Source organism: Rhea pennata, chromosome 2 (assembly GCF_028389875.1).
Source record: "Rhea pennata isolate bPtePen1 chromosome 2, bPtePen1.pri, whole genome shotgun sequence".
Classification (NCBI taxonomy): Eukaryota; Metazoa; Chordata; class Aves; order Rheiformes; family Rheidae; genus Rhea; species Rhea pennata.
In genome coordinates this window covers 121,291,339-121,314,263 of record NC_084664.1, presented here as the reverse complement: position 1 = coordinate 121,314,263, position 22,925 = coordinate 121,291,339, and the positions used below count along the sequence as shown (strand labels likewise).

General features: G+C 37.2%; 1 protein-coding gene across 6 annotated transcripts; it reads right to left on the bottom strand.

Annotated features, from left to right (window-relative positions):
* Position 1: 1 nt before the first annotated feature.
* On the bottom strand, positions 2–20,474 carry PEX2 (peroxisomal biogenesis factor 2). 6 transcript variants are annotated; one of them, XM_062570261.1, is made up of 3 exons: positions 20,160–20,180; positions 11,106–11,456; positions 2–2,788 (listed from the first exon to the last, which is right to left on the bottom strand). In XM_062570261.1, the coding sequence occupies exons 2-3, from the start codon at positions 11,142–11,144 to the stop codon at positions 1,856–1,858; spliced, it is 972 nt and encodes a 323-aa protein (XP_062426245.1). In that variant the 5' UTR covers positions 11,145–11,456; positions 20,160–20,180; the 3' UTR covers positions 2–1,855. The 6 variants fall into 6 exon arrangements, with proteins under 6 accessions (XP_062426245.1, XP_062426247.1, XP_062426250.1 ...); XM_062570263.1 differs by lacking the exon at positions 20,160–20,180 and adding an exon at positions 19,880–19,903; XM_062570266.1 differs by lacking the exons at positions 11,106–11,456; positions 20,160–20,180 and adding an exon at positions 20,402–20,474.
* Positions 20,475–22,925: the final 2,451 nt, after the last annotated feature.

Sequence of the window (22,925 nt, the reverse complement as noted above, 5' to 3'; positions counted from 1 at the left end):
CTTCAAACTAATAGACTGGTACGTTGTTTTAATCAGACACTGAAAAAATGTAATAAAACATTTCATAAAAGGAGATCAAAGGTACTGGATCAGTTGTTACCACACCATCTTTGGGACTGACTATTGATGATAGCCAATCAAAAACCAAGTCACCATAAACCGATTTATTAAATTTAACTGTATGATATAAGACTTTAAGAATTTTTTTTAAGAAACAAAAAAGGATGAAATATATTTTTGTTTTAATGAGACTGTTGAGTAGGACTTCCTGTAAAAAAAGACTATGATTTGGGTGAAAAACAAACCAACCCAAACACACTTATACAACCCAGTCAGAGAATAAACTGATAAAGTATTAAAACTAGGAATAATAAAACTATTGCAAAATGAGGAATAATAAAACCATGAAGTTTTTTTTTTTTTTTTTTTTTTTTTAAATCAAACACACACTTATCTACATGCATATAACTATGCCTGATCCATTTTCTGTGTGGTAGTGAGCTGCTAGTGTGGTTTGGCACCCAGCTTGAACACAACACAGAAAGAAGTGTGGCATGTGAGCATCTGCAAGTAAAGAGTTTTCTCAACAAATTTTGATTCAGAAAAATGCAGGTTACATCATCTAGCTGCCACATTCCAATGGATGATAGACTGGGTTCTTCAGCTTTGTAAGGACAACGTGGGAAGTGGTCATATATCCCATCAAAGATTGCAGACATGCAGTTGAGTGCAAAAATGTAGAAGATGCTTTGTATTTGAGCAGGCAACGGTTACCTCTTTTATAATAATTTATCTACCGGGAATCTGTCTTTCTACTGGAAAGATCACAGAATCATAGAACCAGCAAGGTTGGAAGGGACCTCTGGAGATCATCTAGTCCAACCCTCCTGCTCAGCAGGGTCATCTACAGCATGGTAGACAGGGTTGTGTCCAGGTGGGCCTTGAAGATCTCCAGAGACGGAGACTCCACCACCTCTCTGGGCAACCTGGTCCAGTGCTCTGTCACTCTCACAGGGAAGAAATTCCCCCTCACGGTCAGGCAGAACTTCCTGTGCTTCAATTTCTGCCCATGGCCTCTTGTCCTGTCACATGGGGCAACTGAAGAGAGTTTGTCCCCGTCCCCTTGACACCCTCCCTTCAGGTACTTATACACATTGATAAGATCCCCCGAGTCTTCTCTTCCCCAGGCTGAAGAGGTCCAGCTCTTGCAGCCGTTCCTTATAGGGCAGGTGCTCCAGCCCTCTGATCATCCTCAAAAAATATTATTAATCTCCCGTGATACTTCATTTGCACTTTTCCTATTTTTCTAGTGGAACATCACATTTGCAAAAGTATTCAAATTTATTTTATTTTTATTTATCTTTTTAAGCCATGCCTAAAGAAAGTGTTCCAGTGTTCCCTAAGCATGGGCACCCTCCCCACTAAATCTACCTACTAACTTATTTGGTACTGTTTTTATACAATAAGCTTGAGAAAAATCACAAAATGGGTAAAGGTTCCTCAGGCACCTTCTCTTCTAACCTTGAGGGAAGTACATTGCATGCAGCCAGGAAGTGGTAGGCCACCAGGACCTGGATATTAGGAAGAATGGTTAGCCCTATGTTGTTGAGCCTAACAGTGATAAAGTAGTCTGAGAGAATAGCAGACCTAGTGACCTCCTTTCTTCTCCTTCCTTCAGAGAGGCAAGCTGGCACAGTTACTTCATAAAAAACTAATACAAGTAAAGACATGATATGTTACAACAAATCACAGAATTTCCCAAACCCCTTTTCAAGCTGTTTACAGTAATTTCTGATTTTTTCCTGTCATCTCTATAATATTTCATGTACAGTATAAAAGTGAAACAAGTCCCCTATCAGGTATGCAATTCTGTCATTTCTATTTTATATTTCAGTGGCTGAACACTGTTTACCTCTGAGCCACACTTGGGACAAGTAAAATACATGTCAAACAAATAGTTGCTTTTAATACAATAGTAACAAAAAACATGTGAGCAGCCTATGGTATGCGGCATGGTAGGCCACTCCCCACATAGTGAACACTCCTTGCAGTGAGCTGCTAATGTGTTTTCACTATTGGAAAGACCTGCAATAGGCAAAGACCAAGAAGAAATTTTGAGTTTCAGTTTTTGTAAATTAATAAGTGGTAGTAGATAGATCAGAAACTCAGCAAATCCATGCCACAAGAGCTCCCTGTTCACGTATTCAAATCCTATCTGACGCGCACTTTGAGGCTTGCAAAAAACTGATCTAATTCCTAGAATACGCTCTGTAAGGGTTGCAAATGTTCCTTTCTGAAGAAAAATCAGAAAATTTAGTAGTCCACAGAGTTTAAGAAGTCCAGCTCCAAAGTTAATACAATGTTTAATTCTGCAGAAAGATTCCGGCTGACGATTGCTAAATAAATCATAACATCTTTCTTCCAACCATCGTCCACCAACAGTTAAAATAAGATACCATAACTTCTGGTGTTTACTCAGGGGTTGGTATTTCTCTGTCTGAGATAAGTTATTCTTGTACTGAATATTCAGAATAGCCTGTCCAACAGTTGCATTCTTGGAATAGATAGTGAATCTCCACAATAAAAGCCATAAAAATGCTTTTACTTCTGGTTCAAAATGAGCCAACATCCCTGGTTTAAATCCATGGAAACAGCTGGTAAATTGGGACCATACTAGTTGCTCCAGGGCTTTGTTTAGTTCCAGCGCATCAAGCTGACTTATTCTGAGCACAGGATTCACACTCTTTTCATTCGCAATGTTGGAGGCCATGTCTTCACAAAAAGCTTTCTAGGAATAAATAAAAAAAGATTATAGTTTAATGAGGTATTTATTATTTTTATTCTTATTAAAAAATAGAAAGCTGTGATATACCAAAACTAAACAAAAAAACAACAAAAATTAATTTGCTATCAGGATCTACAAGTCTCTTTCAGTAATTTTCATATTACTAATATAACATTTCATCCTAAAAGGACTTACATTAGATTATTTCTCCAGAACAGTAACATATTCTTTTGGTTATAGGCAAGTCTATATCCTCTTCCAGACATTCACAAAACTTCACAGATTTAACATTTCACTATGAAAAGTAATACATTCCTGGGCATAACTGTAATATTCAATCACATCTTAAAAAGAAAGACCAGAGCAAGGTTTGCAAAGCTGTATGTTTTACGAGGAAATAGAAAAAATGAGCACATCAACTAAAATCTAGGAGAGATCTGGAAAAATCTGGATAAAAATGAAAAAAGAAAAAGTTAAAATATGTTAAATAAAGGCAATAATTTCTTGAATTTATAGAAGAATTCTTCTATTAAAGAAATATTCAGCATTTACACATATTATCATAGAGTACATCACTTAAGCCTGCATATATTTTCTGGTATTCTGTCGACAGTTGCAGGATTGTGCTACTTTCTGTATAAGCAATTTCCTGGTAAGATGATTAATGTGTATTAGAAACTTTGATAAATGGGTACTCTTCTTCTTCAAGGACTACAGAGTGAACCAAAATTATTTTAAAAAAATTGTATGATTTAAATGTCATTACATCTGAAATTCTGTGAATAAGAAAATAAATGCAATAAATTGCAAGAGCAAAATAAGGGTAACTCAGTGATGCATGACAGTGGGACAACTGATTTTTGTTCTTTTTGTCCACATTGAAAAAGAAAAAAAAAAAAAAAAAAAAAAAGAAAGAAAAAGGATTTCTAGGAGAACAAGTGATTACAGAAGAAAATGCAACAGATAACAGCTCCTGAATCAGATTCTTTGCATAGCAGACAAGCAAGAGTCAACAGCATTCTGGAAAAAGTACAGAAGAAGGTACTTCAAATTGTTACTTATAAGAGGAAACGCTGTTGTAACACAAGATTGCTTCAAAGAAAAGATGCTGTATAGGATCCAGTATAGGAATGGCTACTAAGGATATGAAGAGTACTAAAAATCTTCTCCAAACCCATAACCTGTTGTTGAAACTGTGTGCGCTAAAAGTTTATAAAACATTTGCAGTATTCCTTCTGTTTTCTATATCTAGACCAATCTAATTGGTCATGCCAGTAAGGAAAATATTGTGCAAACAAGGCTCAGGAAATATGACTTTGTTCTTTATGCATGCTGCAGAATAGTTTCCAATTAAGACTGGCCAGTCAGGTAGGATATGGGACAGTGCCACTTGGTTGCCATCAACTCCTCTTCCTCACTAGCAAAGAAAAATATAACTGAAGGCAATAGAAGGAGGCACTCTGTCCCTTCATCCAGGTCACCGACGAGTAGGTGGAACAATACCAGAGCCAGTATTGAGCCCTGGGGACTCCGCTAGCTACAGGCCTCCAACTAGACTTTGTGCCACTGATCATGACCCTTTCAGCTCTGCCATTCAGCCAGTTCTCAATCCACCTCACTGTCCACTCATCCAGCTGGCACTTCCTGAGCTCACCTAGGAGGATGTTATGGGAGACAGTGTCAAAAGCCTTGCTGAAATCGAGGTAGACAATATCCACTGCTCTCCCTTCATCTACCCAGACGGTCATCCCATCACAGAAGGCTGTCAGGTGGTTAAGCAGGATTTCCCCTTTGTGAAACCATGCTGACTGTTCCTGATCATCTTCTTGTCCTTCATATACTTAGCGATGGCATCCAGGATGAGCTGCTCCATCACTTTTCCAGGGATTGGTGTGAGGCTGACTGGCCTGTTGTTCCCTGGCTCCTCCTTCTTGCCCTTTTTGAAGGCAGGAGTGACATTTGCTTTCTTCCAGCACTCAGGCCCTTCTCCTGATTGCCATGACCTTTCAAAGATGATGGAGAATGGCCTAGCAATGATGTCTGCCAGCTCCCTCAGCATTCGTGGGTACATCCCATCAAGGCCTATGGACTTGTGGATGTCAAGTTTGGTTAAGTACTTGTGTAATGTAATTGATTTGTTGACTTTCTTTCTCTCTCTCTGTATGTGTGGGTGCATATATATAATTATATAATTTTCTTCATGTCCACAGAACTTCATTTTAAGGAAAGAGTTTAATGAGTCTACCAGTGTGGGACAGAACTTGACTACAAAAAAAATAGAATCCACTTTTGAACCAAGAACTCCAAACATCCCAGAAAAGGGAAGGCTATTGCACAACAATGTAAAAATCTTAATAAAGACTCTGTTAACATCCTTTAAGTTGTGCTTATGATATTCCTATGCAAGAAGAGCTAATTTTTTTGAACAACAATAAAGTAAGAATGTTCTCAATTTAAGTAATATAACTTGACATTATTTTGTTACTAGGTGTACCGAAAAGTTTGCTATGGGTCATGGCTTTTAATTGGACCCTGCCAGCTATCTAAACCTTACGTCCATGTAATTTTCATTTTAATGGGACTGTGTGGGACTGCTTACTCTTATACACATCTTGAAGTGCTCTGTTACACACTATACTTGCTTCAGAACATATAGGCTAGATGCTCCACCTGGCACACATTTCCTACTTATTTTCCATAGATAAGCACTGACATGGAAAATCTGAGATGAATACTCTCCCATGAAAAATATTTGCAGAAGTCATAATGAATAACGGTGGCTACTTCTGAGAGAGGAAGCCTAAATTCTAATCTTTCTCCATTTTCCTATAGTAAGTAATTCTCATTTTATTCCTTATTTATTATATCCATTGTTTAAATTCATAATAATTATGGGTTTCCCTTTTTATATTGCTTCCTCACAAAATCCTATCAGTGCGTTTTTAATTTTTTTCAGGTTTACTGTTTTCATAAATAGTGGTCCTACAACAGGAATAAATAAGAAATCTGCTCTTTGTTCCAAAACTAAGTAATAAAAACAAAGCCTATGAATGTCAATATCTTTTATTCATACTTTTAAAACTTAGTTTTACAGTCCACATTCTGCTCTGCTACACAGATCTTAAACAGAATATTGTTGTTCTCCACTGTTCTGCATTAAGTTCTGTTTTGTCAAGTCCTTAACGGTTTTATTCTTTTATTTCGTCTATTTAAAATTATTTAAAACTCAAGAACTTAGAACTGTAGACCCAATAATGAAAAAGATAAACATTAATATTCAGTTAAGAATGCCATCACACTGAGCTTGTAAGATCAGAATTCAGTAGTCAAAAAACAGGTGAGGATAAACAACAAACTACACACACGATTAACTTGTCACATAAATACATTTTAAGACAAAACACTGAAGAATACTCCTTAGAAGCTTTCCTGATGATTTTGTACCACCATAGATATTGCATAGAAAAGAAGAGTAAGAACTTAATTCTCAGGAAAAAAAAAATAGACCTTTTCTCTCTAAAGTAACCTGAATTTTGTCTGTTTTTTTTTTTTTTAAACTAAACAAATCAACAGTCCCACTTGTATAGTACACTGTACAACAAAACAAATTATTGTGTATCACCAGGGAAATAGAAATTTCTCATGGTATATATTAGTGCTGTTATCGAGCATTGTACAAATTATGAATGAATATATTTTATTTGGAAACATGTTATTGACAGAAATCTATCAATAGTAATGTAAGTATTGTCAACAGTCTGTCAATATTAATGTAATTATGATCTAAGACGATAACATGGATTTTAGCTATAACACCAAGTAACATCTCCTGCATTGCTGCTATCAATATAAGCACTATTATTGAACTGTTCTGAAACTATCAGTATGAGATGTATTACCATCAGGCATATTTGTCAATGCATTCTGCCTACAAAAATTCTACATTTAAATTTACAAGTTTGTAAACTTTGCCTGCAGGAATGCACAAATGCAAGTAATCTCTAGGGTACCGTTTCTCCTCAGGGCTATTCCACTGTGGATCAGTAATCAAAGAGTTTCTGCTGTAACAGCGCTAGTGCAATCTTACTCCCTGCTTTTCTAGTGTAATTATTAAAGACAAATACATTTATATGCAGAATCTTCAAGATATTTAAGTATGATTCGTTAAAACACTTTTTTAGAAGCCAAATAAAAATACATTTAAGTTAGAAATCAATTCTATTCCTTACTGTCCTAACTTAAAATTGCACTTAAATGCAAGAAATAGCACCCTACTCACTTTAAGGAGTAAATGATTTAACTATTTTAGATAATCTCTTCTATGCAGCCAAAACATCCTGAGCTAGAATGGATCACAAGAGACCATCTAATCCTACTTCAGCTTAAAGGCAGGCTCAGGAATATCTGGACAAATGTTTAACTACCAAAGCAGCAGATTCCATAGTTTCTCTAGATAGTTGATTCCAGTATTTTATCATCCCAGTAATTAAAAAAAAAAAAATCTAATATTCAATCTAAATCATCTTTAGAAAGAAAGATGGTTTTCACTCCACAGGAAAAAAGAATAAATAAAAATGGAGCAGAATTTCCTCTTTTGCTTTTCACACTTCAAAGGATACAGATATGAGGAGTGTGAGGGCATTAGACCTTACATAGAAGACTTGCCAAACTACAGACTCTATTTCCTCAATAGGCCTGGTATTATACTCCAGAATCAAACTGTTACTATTTAACTTGAAACCTTCTATATCTTCATATCTTTTTCTGTCACTTTACTGTCTGAATATTTATTTCCTATTTTCTATTCATATATTTGATTTGTTTTCCTCTTAAATACTGTGCTTCATGCTTGCCTGTACTGAATTTCATCTTGCTGATTTCAGAGATTCCCTCTAATTTGTCAAGATTATTTTGGATTCAGATCTTATGTTCAAAAAACAAACAAACAAACAAAAAAACCTTTCAACTCCTCTTCAGCTTAGTGTCACCAATAACTTCTGTAAGTGTGTGTTCTCCTCAATCTTGCAACTCATTAATGCCTTTTCATCTTGACAGGATTCTATAGATAATTAAAGGCAATTTTTCAACTAGATGCTGTTAACACCACCATCTAATGGAGATAGTATTGATATATTATGTTTTCCTAGCTTGTTTATGAAGGGAAAAATATCTTTATTAAAAATCAAGCTATATCCTACATAAAGTTTTTCCCATATTTATTAAGCTTGTCACCCTTTGCAGGAGGGCAAACAGAATAAGGTTTTTTATGAGTAGATTATGTCAAACCATATTGGCCATTTTACAGTCTCTCCTCCAGGTATTTTTAGACACTAATTAATAGCTAAACTATTTCTTACTAAATCTTTCTTTGGAGCTGAAACTGATATTTTTAAAGGAGACATTTTGCTGACTATTTTCATCCTCTGGGACATTAAATAAGTAAGTATGTAAATAATATCACTGATGCCTAATTCCACAATCATTCTAGGATGAATTTTGTTAAGATTTGTCAGTTGAGCACATCTATATCAAGATTCCTCAGGCTATTCTTTCTGTGCTTTAGTTCCACTCTTATTCCTATCTAAAATTAATTTTATAAAGCAGCAGGTCACAATTTACCTCTTTTATAAAAAGTATGAAATAAAAATTTCATTCTTTGAAAATCTCTTAGTTTTTCTCCTTTCTTGTTTAATAACAGGCATAGGTAACGGACCTATCCCTTTCTGCCTCCTCTTGCTTAGGATTTTACATCCTTCCATTGATTTTTTTTTGTGCTTTTTTTAATTGAAACTTATTTTATTCTTCAAAGTTACTGATTTTATCCTCAAATTTTTATACTATTCCTTTACATTCATCCTTAATCATGTTGCGTTCTTTTTACTTGTAAAATTCCTTTTTATTTATGCTGAAGAACTCCTGATAAAGTCTTTTACATTTATTATTTTAGTTTATTAACTATCCCAATGAAAAGAAAGTCATACTATAACAAACAACAGATCTTTTGGCCCTGATGATCTTTTTCTGAAGTCCAAAGACTCTGCCTACTACAACCTTGCAACTGTTGAAGATTATTTTTCTAATGCCCACTATCTTTATCTGTTCTCTCTGTCCTACTTCCCTGAGTGAATCTAACATTTCATAGTCACTTCCAACCAAAATTCCCTTCCACATTTAGATTCTTAAGTCTTCTCTTTCAGTTATAGCAGAAGCTAAAACAGCTGTTGCCTTACTAGTTTCTTTGACCTTCTGAAAGAAGTTTTGTCTTTACTTCATTCCAAGAATGGAATATTTCAGTCATCCTCTCCTGATTAGGCAGTGTACTGCAGATTACACCATAGTCTTGCTCTTTCTCATACTTCCCTCTACCTAAAAAGATTTAACATCAAATCATCATAATTTGACAGGACGTACATATAATTTTGACATAAAACAACACAGACTTCATTTTCCCTGCCTGCTCTTTTTAAATGTTTCATTACACAAATCAACTGCACTGCAGCAGACATTGAGAATACCTGTTTCAGAAGGTAAAAAACAAATGTATAAAACTTTCTGTAGTTTAGATGTATTAATATATCATTATAAATGATAGAGAAGAAATACAATCTAGAGAAAAATAGAAACAAAAGCTTTTACGTACTGAAAAGTTGGAATTGTGATGACTATCAGCCTATCACTAAGGAACATTATTATATACAAAAAAAAAAAAAATGTAGGGCTACAGAGTACTACCTAAAACAAGGAACAGAAGATTAGAGCACCACTTCAATAGACTAGTTTCTGCAAAATCCTAACATTCAGGTCTATGGCACAGGTAGTAATAAGTTGTGGGCATGCTAAGAATTACAGCCCCTCTAAATAAAACACTAACTTAAGAGTTCCTCTCTTCTGCAGGAATTACAAGGTATTACCCTATTGCTGTGGACCATGTTGCCATACTGTGTGTTTGCCAGAGAGAGAACAAGCCAGTAAAGAGGCAATAAGATGAAGACCAGAATTACGGTGAAGACACTGCGCTTTTGTGTTGACACCCTTGGTCTCTTATCCCTCTCCTTTTACGTTTACAAGGTTAGTGAACTGACAGAGAGCAATGAACATGATTTTTCACCCACTATATGAATGCTGAGATTTTTTTTTAAGGGAATTTTTTGAGGGGGAAATTCATTCCATTTAACTTTTGTCTTCAGATATTCTCAGTGCTAGAGAATGTTCTGATGACATTCTGAAATCACTGAACTTTGAAGACTGGAAATCAAACCATAGGTATTCAGTTGGCTATAAAATCTCCCCTTGTAAAGCACAAAACCAAGACCCTAACAAGTGAAAACCTCCTCATGTCTTGCTATTAATTATTGTCTCTTTTTTTGCTTATCAAGTGTAGAGAGAAATACCCTCAGATCAAAGTCTAATTGGGAGCCCCAACTGTGTTCTCTTAATCACTGTAAAATTAACTTATCACTAGATCATTACCTCAAATAACCTTATGAAGGATTGATTTTACATTCCTGTCTGGGTTTCTACACACTTGAGCTAAATACCTATCATTTTCTAAAGAACACAGAGAAGATTCTCTAACCATTTTGAATAACTACTAATATTAATTGAAATACTAGTAATACACTGCAATCACTGAAAATATTATTTATTTCTCAATGTACTCCTGAGAAGCAGGACAGAGAAAGTAAAGGAAAACACTGAAAGACTGAATAACAAGTCAATTCCATAGACGAAATTAAAGTTATTTATTTTGGAGGCTGAATGAACAACTAGCAACAAAACCTGTAATCTTGACTGCTACAGTTACATTTAATGTCAGAACACATAGAAGACAAATTCAAATCACAAACTGCTTTTCAAAATTAACTCAGTAATCTTAGATTTCGTAAAATGGAATACAACAGATTAGCCTCTGCTGAATACATGGAGACAACAAGAAAACATAAGGGTAGCTCATTGATTTATATTCCATACCCAAGAGAGGCAAAAATATTAGGGCTTCAAGGGACATAATCACCATAAGCTCAGAAGGACCAGAATTGATAAAACAGCAGTGAAGAGCAGTAGAAAAGCAGTGCCGTATTAGAAACTGTGCAACACTTCTGTCAGTATTTGATGGAAACTGAAAATCCGGCATAATACATTCTCTTGAACGCTTGCAAAGACGACCACTATCAGCCAGAATTAGAAATATTCTGAATACTAAGAGCTTTCCTTGACTTCAGAGAAATCTGTGATCAGTCAGTACTTTTTAAAGACAGACTATTTGAAACAAACAGATTTGACTGCCTAATTGCTGCATAACCGATATTTAACACATTACCTCATCAAGTTTAAGCTTTTGTCGCTGTAAATTTAACATCACAAAAGTGAATGTTGTATTTCCTGCAGTATAACATGAACAGATAACATCATCCTACTAAATTTTTGGACGTGGACCTAATTTTAAATTATTAAAATAATTAGAAAGAGAAGTAGGCAGTGAAGTCTTATGTTCAATCACTCTTCCTTTCTCTCATACTCCATTTCCTTTTCTTACTGTATCTTCCTTTTTTCTTCAAATCATCCTTTAGCATATCAAAGTCAAATTGTAAACTCCTCTGTAATGGAACACGTCTGTATTACTTGCAAATTCTCACTTCCAACTGTACGAAACCGAAGCAAGCTGCTGTTCCTTTAAATAGCTCCAGAAGGGAAAAAAAAAAGGAAAATAAATAAGAAAAATTGACAATCTGCATGGTAACTTCAGGCTTTTCAAAATATCTGGTTCAGAAAACTCTCCAACACCAAGATGAAGAGCCAAATATAAACCCACACAATCTTAACTCTCTCTGAAACTAGCAGTATCTCACGGGAATTATCTGGAGACATGCCTTACATTCACTGTTGCTCAACCCAAGTGATGGAGGGGTCAGTTGGAGTAGTTTGGCAGAGCTGTTACTGTGAGGGTTAACTACGAAGGACCAGCCCCGTGTGCGGAACATCTCTTGATTAAACCAGTATCAATATGTATAAGCAGCACACAAAAAAAAGATACAAGACCCCTCGTGCTACAAATGTAGGTCTCAGGGAACTGAACTGTTGAAGATCCCATTGGTAGATAACAAGGAGATCCTTGTACTTGAAGGGATTCTGGTCACGATGAGGATGTGAGTTATCCATTATTATATCTAGATAACTAAAACTATATACTGCATTGCATCTGTAAAAAGTGAAAAGGATGTAAAGCTTCGTAGATATGCCATCCTTTGTGTTAAGTAGGTGAAACATCACACTGTGGCAGAGGTACGCAGCTCCTTTTCGAATGGTTCAAAGACAGCATGAAAGCAAGGTTGTTAGAATGCAGTAGGCAGCTATAGCCATAACTCTTCACTTTCTGGTTACTGCTACTTACCTGAAAATTTGGCCTTACACTTAGCAACATATGTTAATATTTGGGTTTACTGTCATAAGGGCACTGTTCCTGACACAGCATTATTTGTTAAACATGGTCAAATTTATGTTTTTTTCTATGCCACCCCTTACCTTTCTTTAACTTGATACAAACTCAAAAAAGGTTAGGTGACTCAGTTAAATTCCCATTTCACAGCTCTGTTGTCCTGCCTGTGTTTGTCTGATCCATATGAATGGATCACATAATAGCTATGGAGGTATTAGGATGAAGACTGAGAAGATATGCAGAAGGGATTCAGAAGCAATGCCTTTTCTACATACTCAGATGCAATTTACCACAGATGACAGAACTCCTCGTTTGTAAAACACACAGTCACTGCCCAGACTTTATTCTATCTTTCCTCCTTTTTACAGAGATACATATAGTCATGTATTCAGCCATATACCAGCGTAACAGTGCTAATCCATGTACCGCATTGTAGGAACATAATTATTTAAAGTATCTATTAAATGAGAAAGACAAAATCTGTCCTAAATGCACCATTAACTCGTAATTAACTTCTGTCCACATTAGTACAAAAAAGGACTGGTTTGCAAAACCAATGCTGCAATAGACAGTATATATTTATGGTTTGTTAAAATCAAGAAGGCCTGGCATCAGGAAAAAGGTGAGCCTGTTTACCATTACTTTTAAGTTTTGGCCTTATATTATATGATATAACTTATGAATGATTAGATCTAATTATAATTAAGAATTCTCACCTGCTGGAAAGAAAGAACAGCATACTTGACCTATGTGTCTCGTTTTTAGGCTTCAGTAAGCTGACACAGTTTCCAGCATCTATAGTCACTCCCTCCTCTCCCCTCAATTGTGCATTCCCATCCTTTCTCAACTGGTTCCAATGCTCATTTGATCCTCCACTGAACTGTTTTAAAACTACTTTACTATGTTATACTGGCAGAAAGCAAACCTTTTTAAAATTATTTGTTTTTCCTGGAACTCTACTACACTGAAACAGGTCAGACTAGCATCAGGTAAGGCCTATGCAGAATTAGTTCAAAAAAAAAAAACAAACAAACAAACAAAAAAAAAAAAAAACAAAACAACAACAACAACAAAAAAAAAACCCAAAAAAAAAAAACCTCCAAAACAAATAAAAAAAACCCCACAGCATTAGGGTCAAGAATTAAAGGTGGGATGATGGTAGTCATGAGACTAGCTGCCTTTGAATCTCACCACTGTACTCTTAAATCTACTACCAGACAAAACAGACAGAAAACTGAGCTTTTCATTTGACTAGCACAACTGTTCTTACAGTCTTCAAGCCTGACATGCTGAATGAGCAAGGATAACTGAATAATGAAACTTTTTACAGTCTTTTGATGGTGAAAAAAAAAAGAGGAATTGTTTGCATGAGTCAACTGTAACATTTATGCAGATTTACTGGTTAGAGGCTACTCTGTTTAAGCAATGAATACTATTTGATTCCTTCCCGTCTTACCTCTTTGATATGACTGTACTTTGAAATGTTTAGCTTACACAGTGACTAACAGGGAAGTTGGGAAAATCAGATGTGCTTGGTGTCCCCAAATCTTGAGAGTTTTATTACTTGGTAATTATGGTAACTTTTAACATAAGAGAGAAGACTGATATGCTTTCACCACATTCTCTTCAATGCTATAAATACATTAGCATTTTAGAATCCACTAGTACAGCTGCATGCACATAAGCAGCAGCTTAGAAGAGGGATAATCATTTCCTCGCTATGCAGCCTGAGCAGTACACTGACTGAGGTTCTACCAGCCCCTCTGCAATTCCAAGGACCATTCCTGATTTAGTTAAGCAACATAACAATGTCATGGCCCTTTATTATTTTTTTTTCCTGGAAAAGCCTCCTTCTCCACGCCAGCCTCCTCCAGTAAAATCTGCTGTCAGTTCCTCAGCTTACAAAACTAATATTATTTTCAAATGTATCCTAGTTTTCTTAGATTTTTTAAACTTGTGTTATTTTCCTTCCTTCCTAACCCTACTGCGAATATTAGCAGTCATGGAGATTATGGGAAATAAGCAGTGGTATAGACATCATTTTTAGATGGGTTTTCCCCAGGCAGACACCAGTATGAATTCAGTAAATATGAACCTCCATAGGTCCCTTCTCTCAGGGGAAGAAGGAAGAGCTCAGACCTACTCAGACTAAATCCATTATCATAATTTCTTTCTCTTCCTGTATCACATATTTGTCTTCTTTCCTTCCAACTTATTTCTCTTCCTATTTATCTTTAGAATTCTTTCCTTTGAAAAAATATACATTCAAAACAACCTGAGAAAATTTCCAATTTTCCTAGTATGTGGACTACATTTCACCTACAAACAAAAAACAAACAAAAAAAAATCATCTGAGATAGGTACATTATAAACAGATATCCTCCTTTCTGCCCTCCCTTTCCTAAAGATTTTTGCAAAGATCAGATATGAATTGACAATAATTGTAGATGTAGGTCGCATATAATAGTTGCTACATGACTGCTGCCATTTAACACATTCGAGAAGTGGCAGGCCAGAGAGGCTGTTACTTTCTCTGTGCATATACAGCACAATCTGACTCATGAGTAAGATCCGCAGCTTTCTAGTAGAACACATTATCTTTTTTTGTTCACTGTTTTTAACTTTGCTATTTGAAGAGTACAGTGGGTGCTGTGGACTAACTGTCATTAAGAGCATGTTATCTTGTTAAAATCAAAGTTGTACCATAACACCCTCTCTTTTCCCTTCACTAGTCTACGTGAAAAAGTTCAAGAGTGAGCGAGAGAGTGTGGAAAAACCCAAACAAACAAAACTTGAACACCAAAAGCAGCTTGCTTGAAAACACCATACCGAAGAAGCCTCCTGCATTCCAAGATATACCATATTTTAGAGAATTTAAATTCTATCTCAACAGAAAGGGTGTGCCATTGATAACTGTAGCAGTAACACAGTAGTTTTGTGTATGACTGAAGGTGGGAATAAACTCAACTTCCACTATTTAGGTTAAAATTTTAAATTCACTCTGTACAAGCAAGTGAAAAGTTAGATACCTGCCATTTTTTTTTCCCTCAATCATGAGCAGTTGTATCAATTAAAAGTGGAGTCTCTATGAGCAGCTAAGATTGCTTGAATATATCTTTGATTATATAATTCATGCTCTAAGAAGTGAGTGTGAACTCAAATGTTGTGCCTGAAAAGATTAAATTTGGAAAGTAGCCCTTACTAGGGAGAAATACACTTTAGGGCATTCTAGTGAAAAAATGATTAACTGACTCCATGATCATCTTCTAACTGTGCATATCAGAAGTAAAAATATCATTTTAGTATTTTGTTTATATATATATATATATGAGTTGTTCAGCTTAGTATATATTACACCTATATATAAAGCTAATGTATTTGTATAGAGTTAGGCATTCTTATTTAAGAGATCAGTGGACGTTTTTCAGTATTTGTAAGATGGAGTTGGTTGTGAATTGCTTTAAAGAAATATGCCTCTCAAAGCTCATTGAAAAAGGGGTCTTTTCTGTGATCTTTCTGAAATGATAAGGAGGGTTGCCTTCTCTACATTTCCTAAAGTGCGTGTATGACTGCCCAGTGGTGTACCCCCCCCCCCGCCTTTTTTTTTTTTTTTTTCCCTCTATGTGATAAAAGGGTCATCCCTTTGGATCATGATCATGAATTGTGGACCAGTGTATTCTTTGTAAACTTCTGATGTGGTCCTGAAAGTTTAATATTTAAACTATGTTCTTAGAGAAAGCAGACACTAATATCAATAACTGCCTGAATAAGAATGAGGTCACACTAACTTCTGCTAGGGAATATTCAGATGAGAGAAATTGCTGAACTTTTTCAAGACTTTTAAGTCTTTCGAGATACTACTTCTTTAATAATAAAAAAAATCTTCCCCAAAGAGCATCAAATATCTAAAAATTTTCAGAAGTCAAGAACTAAAGCTAATGTAAAATAATCAATTTCTCTCTCCAATTACACTGATGTTAATCCAGAATAAATTTATTGGCAGACTCTGAAGGTCACTTCTTATTAAATACAGCACTATTTTTTTTTATTATTATTATTGGAGCACACCACACTTCCAAGCTAGGCATAGATGCAAGTTCATTAGTGTAACGTTACCAGTTAGCGTTAGCTGGAAACAAGTTTTCTGGATACAAATCATCTTATATCTTTTTGATTGCATTCTCCCTGAATAAACACAAAAATTACAGGTGCAAGAATATGATGGGAGTTTGGATACGTAGTTATGTCCTGGATTACTACTGCAACATACATCTTAAGAGAGGATCCAGATAGCACCCCCTCTATAATATGTTTTGAAGAGTCATTTATTTTACAATATATATTTTTAGTATTGATAGTACATAGCCATAAACTTATTTCCTTCCTTCCTAAATATTCTCTGAGTAGCAGTCTTTAGCAATTTTCAAAGCCATCACTTTAAAAGACTATAAGCTCTTAAAGGATTAAATACAAAAGATCAAATATCTTTCTTGACTTCCACCAAAGTATTTGATGTCAGAGCACAAGTGGAGGTCCTTGGATTAGTAACAGTGTCAAAAACTATCACAGTAGAGAAATTACCTTTCCTATGCTATTCTAAGAAGTTTCTACTGACATTTTTATATAATAATACCTGCTTGCAGGTTTTAATTGAGTTTTATTTAGCCCATTGGAAGAATATTTGCTTCCTACACATCCTAAATCATAGGTGTTATGTATCATAATATCTCTGTGGGTCATTACCTTCTCTAATAAAATAAGTGATATCTAGAATCTTGGGAAAAGAAGTTCTTCTAAAAGGACATACACAGCATTCTTAAAAAAAAAAAAAACAACATTCTCATCTGAAAACATTCAATTTAAAAGCAAACATATTAGACACTCAAAAGGAAAGGAGTCAAGTCACTCTACCATACAGCTCTTTAGAATGATCAGTAACTGGAAGTGTTGTATCTATGTCAGGCCAAATTATTTTTTACCTAGACATACTAATCTAATAAAGCACCTGATTTAAGTCATGAATTATCATCCAACAAAACTAGAAATTAAAGTTTTTGCATTTTTAAATAATCATCACCTGTAAAGAAAATTCTCTCCCTAAATGATGAGATTAACTTGAATCAGTTTTGCTTATTTTATTAATAAACCTCTGATCTTCAAATTCACACTGGGTGTATCTAACTTAATCCTCAGTAATCTACCGGCATAAACTGGGGCATGACATCCCATCTACCTGACAGTCTCTTAATCAGTGAATGGGTTTATAATGCATCTGAATGCCTACTACTTGAGAGGTTAAACTTTTTTTAAAAATAAATTCAGAGGATGATATTTTATGTGCTTGTACTGCTGTTCTAAGAGTCCTAAGGAGCATTTGGAGAGATTTGAGCATGAGTTCATTCAGATAGGTGCAATTTCACCATTATTACTCCATAGTTTTGCAACATTTCTAGCAGAAGTAAAGGAAACTTAGGCACTCATTCAATGAAACATCTAATTCTAATTATTTAGGCAATTATATCAACATTAAAAGTTTTAGTTTAAGTTTTAATAGGAATTCATTTCCTTCATCTTGTTCTGAAAACAATGAACAAGAACACAAGACTGAACCTAAGCAGGCCTAGAAGGAAAAGGACTTACCAAACCGAGGCAGAAGTCTAAGCTAAAAGCTATTTCAGCTGTTTTGTTCCCAGACTAATGCATTTTTATACATTTTGTATTCAATATACACGTATCTACTTTTTACTTAAAAATTGTAGGTAAAAAAAAATATAAAACAATTTATATTATAAATAGATTTATAATTAAAAATTGTTACCTACAAGAACTCCCAAACACACTCACTCTTGTCTTCCCATAATACAACCCAGGAAGAAAGCATGGAATGCTTTCCATGACGGAGTATGTAAATATAATATAGTTGCAAAACCTTCATCTATTTTATTTATAATACTATCCTCTGTATATTAGACACATGCTACAAACATTGTGATAATTGAAGTGCATATATGTAAGCTAACACTAGCAAAGAAAAGGTTTTCAAAAATAATAATCCAAATCTCATACTGCTTTTTGAGTAACAAAATCTGCAGTCTGGCTGACTGGCAACCTTCTGACAATTTTGAGTAATGACAGTAAGATCTGCTTTATGCAAAAGACAAGATAAATTCCTTATAAAACATTACCGCCATGTACAGAATATCAAAAAATTGGAAGAATACTTAAAAAAATGTTACAACAGCTTACTACACTATCATATTGTTCTCTAAAACATGGATGGTGACGCAAAGCCATCCCTTAACAGAAACCGCTTTCAACTGTGAAAAATTCCAACAGTCTAAATAAGTTCTTTAACAGTATGCACAGAAAGTATGAAGAAAAGAACTGAAACTAGATTCACAAGAAATACACTGTAATAGGTTTGAACTAGCCTGTTTGCAGTGTAACACCTAGCACAAAACACTTTTCTTCATATACACCAAAGATACAAATGGTGAGGTAGTCTCTCTAAAGACAAACTACATGAGCAACATAACTTTTTAATTCCAAGCAGATATTCTTACAAGAGCACTAGTCATAATAACAGGTGTTCTGAGACGGACATGATTCTCTATTCCTATAGTAAATTCTGGCAGAGGAATTAAAGTACTATCGTCAAGTCTGTCCAACACTCTCGACATTACACGAAGCCTACTGGTCTATCCATTTCTACAGATAAACAAGCCTTTGTTTTCCTTTAAAAAAAAAAAAAAAAAAAAAAAAAGCTTCGCATAATTGTGAAGCTAATTCACTAAATCTAGACCAAGTAACTGAAATTGATGACTTCATGTAGTGTGAGCACAGACTGAAACAAAAGAATTCAGATGTGTTCACTCTGCTACTCCCTTTTACAGTCTTTTTGTTATGTTAATTCCTGAGTCAGCAATGACATTTTAAATATTTTCTTATTAATCACTTCAGTAGATAAATTGACGATGAATCCTTCCAGGAAGTGAAGAAGAAAATGCTAATGAAAAGAAACAGAGGGAGGCATAAAGAAAGAAATAGTAGGAAAAAAAAAAAACCACTGACTGATGAAATCACTTTGATGAAGAATAAAAGCAGTACTAGCCTTAAAGTGAACACTTTAGCAGCAGTTAAGTCAGTTCAGAATTCACTAAGTTTCAGTAAAATCAAATAGATAACTAAGTATTTTGAATCAAGCTTCACTATAAGCTGGCTGTATTTCATCTTTCACCTTGATACACAATTCCCTCCCACTGAGAGGTGAAAGGTGATACAGGAATATGATTTCTGGATTTAAAGAAATACACAATCCTATGTTTTCTAGTAGTGACCATTAGTGGAAGTCACCTCTGTCAAAATAAGCTGGCATTGAGACTAAATCTATCCCAGCTTTGTTCGTGACAAACCATTATGTTGCCACTAAACACACCTGAGAGCTGCAAAAAATGGCTTATGAGAAAGTGGAATGGAGCCTCTGTCAACTTTAGCAGACAGCATCTATGAACTGAGAACAGACTTTTGAAAGTCCTTAAATGTTTCATTCTCTCAACTGACATCAGATTTACATTTCAGAGGAAAAAAGTCCCCTCCGGCAAAAATATTATGCCTTCTCCTCTCTACTCAACACCTTACAAGCCTCCATTCTTTCCTACCTTTCCCTTCGGGCCTAGCTGGCAGGCTGTAAAGTGCTTACACACGGAGGTACGCAGCAGCGGACACGCTCTCAGCGGGTTCCCTGAAGCTCAGGGCCCAGACACGGCGCTGCGAGGACTACAGACCTCTACGAACTGGGGCAGGAAGGCACCTCTCGCGGGGAGCCGCCGCGGGGCTCCGGCCGCACTGCCGCGGGCAAGGCGCGCGCCTCCGCGCCCCGCACCGGGCCCGCGCCCCACCGCGCCGCCCCCTACCCCACCCCACCCCACCCCGACTGACCTGCGCCGCCGCCGGCGGGGCCAGGCCGCGGCACCGAGGGGCAGGCGCTCCGGGCCGCGGGGGCGCAGGGACGAAGAGGGCTCCGTGCGAGGCGCCGACGGCCCCTCCGCGGCGGCCCGGCCGGCTCCCTCTGCCCCGGCCCCGGCCCCCGGGAGCTGGCCCGCCAGCCGGCCTGACAGCCCCCGCGGGCCACAGAGAGAGCTCCCGCCGCCTAGAACAGTCGCGCCACGAACGCTAGATACCACAGAGAGGCGCCTAGAGTGGCTCTGCCTACGCAGGAAGTAATCGCGGCGACCGAGATGACGCACTAGAAAAGCTCCCGCGACAGCATTCGTACCCGAGGAAAGGATGGCACGGCACGGGGGCGCTTGACTGACGGCCCACCGAGCAAATCACGCGGCTCTGAGGAGAGGTTGGGTAGCCAATGGGCAGAGGGCGGGGGCGGTGCCGGGCGTGAGGGAGTAGCCGGGTAGGTGGAAGTGGCGGGGGGGCTTTGCGGCTCGCTCGTTCTCCGTCTCTGCTGGCCCGTGTCGGGCCCCGGCTCTCAGCCCCTCGGTGGAAGCGGGGGCTCGTCGTGCCGCGGGGCTTTCCTGTGAACGCCATCTCCTCTCCCCTCCCCACCGCGCTGGCTCGGCCGCCGGCGCCCGGGTGGGCCCGGCCTCGGCCCCTCGGCCGGGGCGACGCAGGGCCGCAGGCAGGCAGGCAGGCGTTTGCCCTGCGGCTTGGCTGCAACACCGCTTCTTGCAGGCCTGGCGGATGGGTGCTGTGTGGTAGGGACCCAGCCTATTCAGGGGCTCGCCACAGCCGCTGCTGGGCGATGTAGGAGCAGTGCAACAGGCATAGAGGTGCGGTGAGGAAACTGGGGGGAAGGAAGGGAGGGCAGGGAGGGACAAGTACTTGCAAATGATTTGAGGGTGAGTTTTGGTGATAGGTTGCAGGCCCTTCCTTGATTGTTTCTCCAATAGGGACCAAACTGCAAATTGTGGAAAAAAGTATGGAAAACCCTTGGCCACTTTAAGGTTCTGTGGGTTTATGTGTAAAAGCTTGAATATGTTGCACGGTCATTTGAGGACAGCTCCACTAAGCTAAAAAGTTACACATTACAGTTTTAAAAAGCCAATTAAAGCAGATCCTCTAGAAATTGGACTGTAAGGACAAATTGGGAAGAATGTACATATTTAAATGAGAAAATTAAAAGTAGTAATCTTCCCTCTCCTGAGTAGTAATTGCTCTTAATTTTGGCTTATTCACAGATGATTTTAAAGTCTCAGTACTTCAGATAAGTTGCTGAGACATAAGGATTAAGGAGGTATTCTGTGGGCAGATACTGGTGGATCCTTCATCAATTCTTTTAACTTGGTCAAGAAGATAGCCCAGAAGACTACCTATCTGTGCTGTCACATGAAGGGACAAAGCCCATATTATGACTTTGAAAAAACAGTTCTGTTGAAAGTTTCTCCCGTTTTTATGATCATAAAGCATTTTCAAAACATTTGCCTCACTTTGCAAACAGTATTTCTTTGAGAAGAACTGTTTGAGGTGAATAGGACTAAGAACACATGACTGATACTGCAAAATTACTTAATGTGAAAACTATAAGCAAAATGGGATAACACTTTGCTTTTTGTACTAGTACCTCTCTTGTTGTCCTCAGCAAAATGTAGTAATAGAAAGCATATAACCATCAATAGGAACAAACAAAATCCCCCCCCAAATGTTTGGATAGTCCACAATATACAATACAATATTTGGAGGAGAGGGGGCATGCCTGTTTTTTTTTCTTGCCTTTTCAACACAAAAATCATGAATCTTTTTTTACTGAGGAGAAAAAGTAGTCATTCATTTAACTGAGTCACAGAATGAATATTATATATATTATCACTTATTTTTGCGTGTTTGAATTGGAAACAAAAACTTACACAGGGCACTGCATGCAGAGAGACCTGTCAGCTTTTAAAAGTTTTGTTAAGTGAGCCCTTATGTGACATGGGGCATATCACAGCAGTGCAACGTAGAAGAACCTGCAACTCCAGACAAGCAATGTTCTTCCTGTTGGGGCTTATTTTATTGTGAATCTGTCTGGGAGAGATGCTTTCTGAGTGAAAGATTGCTCTCCGGCTTCTTTTCTGTGTTGTGACCTGACATGACAGGTGCAGCTGACCATCTGTGTCTATTGCATGAGATCTTAGAGCAAAAGAAGCTTGCAACACCTAGTTGTCAATGCTTGAACATGCTCTGTAACAGGAAACGTAATCAAGGAGTACTAAGCAAGTCCTGCGTACAGAAGAAGTTTTGGCACATGTTCCAGAATACAAGTTTCAGAAATACTTGTAAAAGAAGCCACCTTTCCCCACCCACTCCATTTTTTGCAAGAAACACTGAACAAACAGTGATAGCTGAGATCCAGCATTCATCCAGAGGTCCTTTCAAACCTTACCATACTATGATTCTGTGATATTGTCATTTGTGTACTCATCTGACACTTGCATTTCTTGCTGTTCTTTCTGCTCTGTTCATACGGAGATCATCTGGCATGCATGCTGGAGAGAAATATCTCTCTCCCCCAGTACTCAGCATGTATAAAGATTGCAAATCCATTTCTGATCAGGCAAGTTTTACAGATTGAATGACTGGAAACAGGTAGTCTTTTTTCTAAACTGGAAAAGAGGATGCTTGCTTAAACTGAACTACACTGGTGAAAAAGGAAGTTTTCAGATACGCAAAATGAAATGGGTAGCAAAGTGAGATTACCTTTCTCTTTGAAAA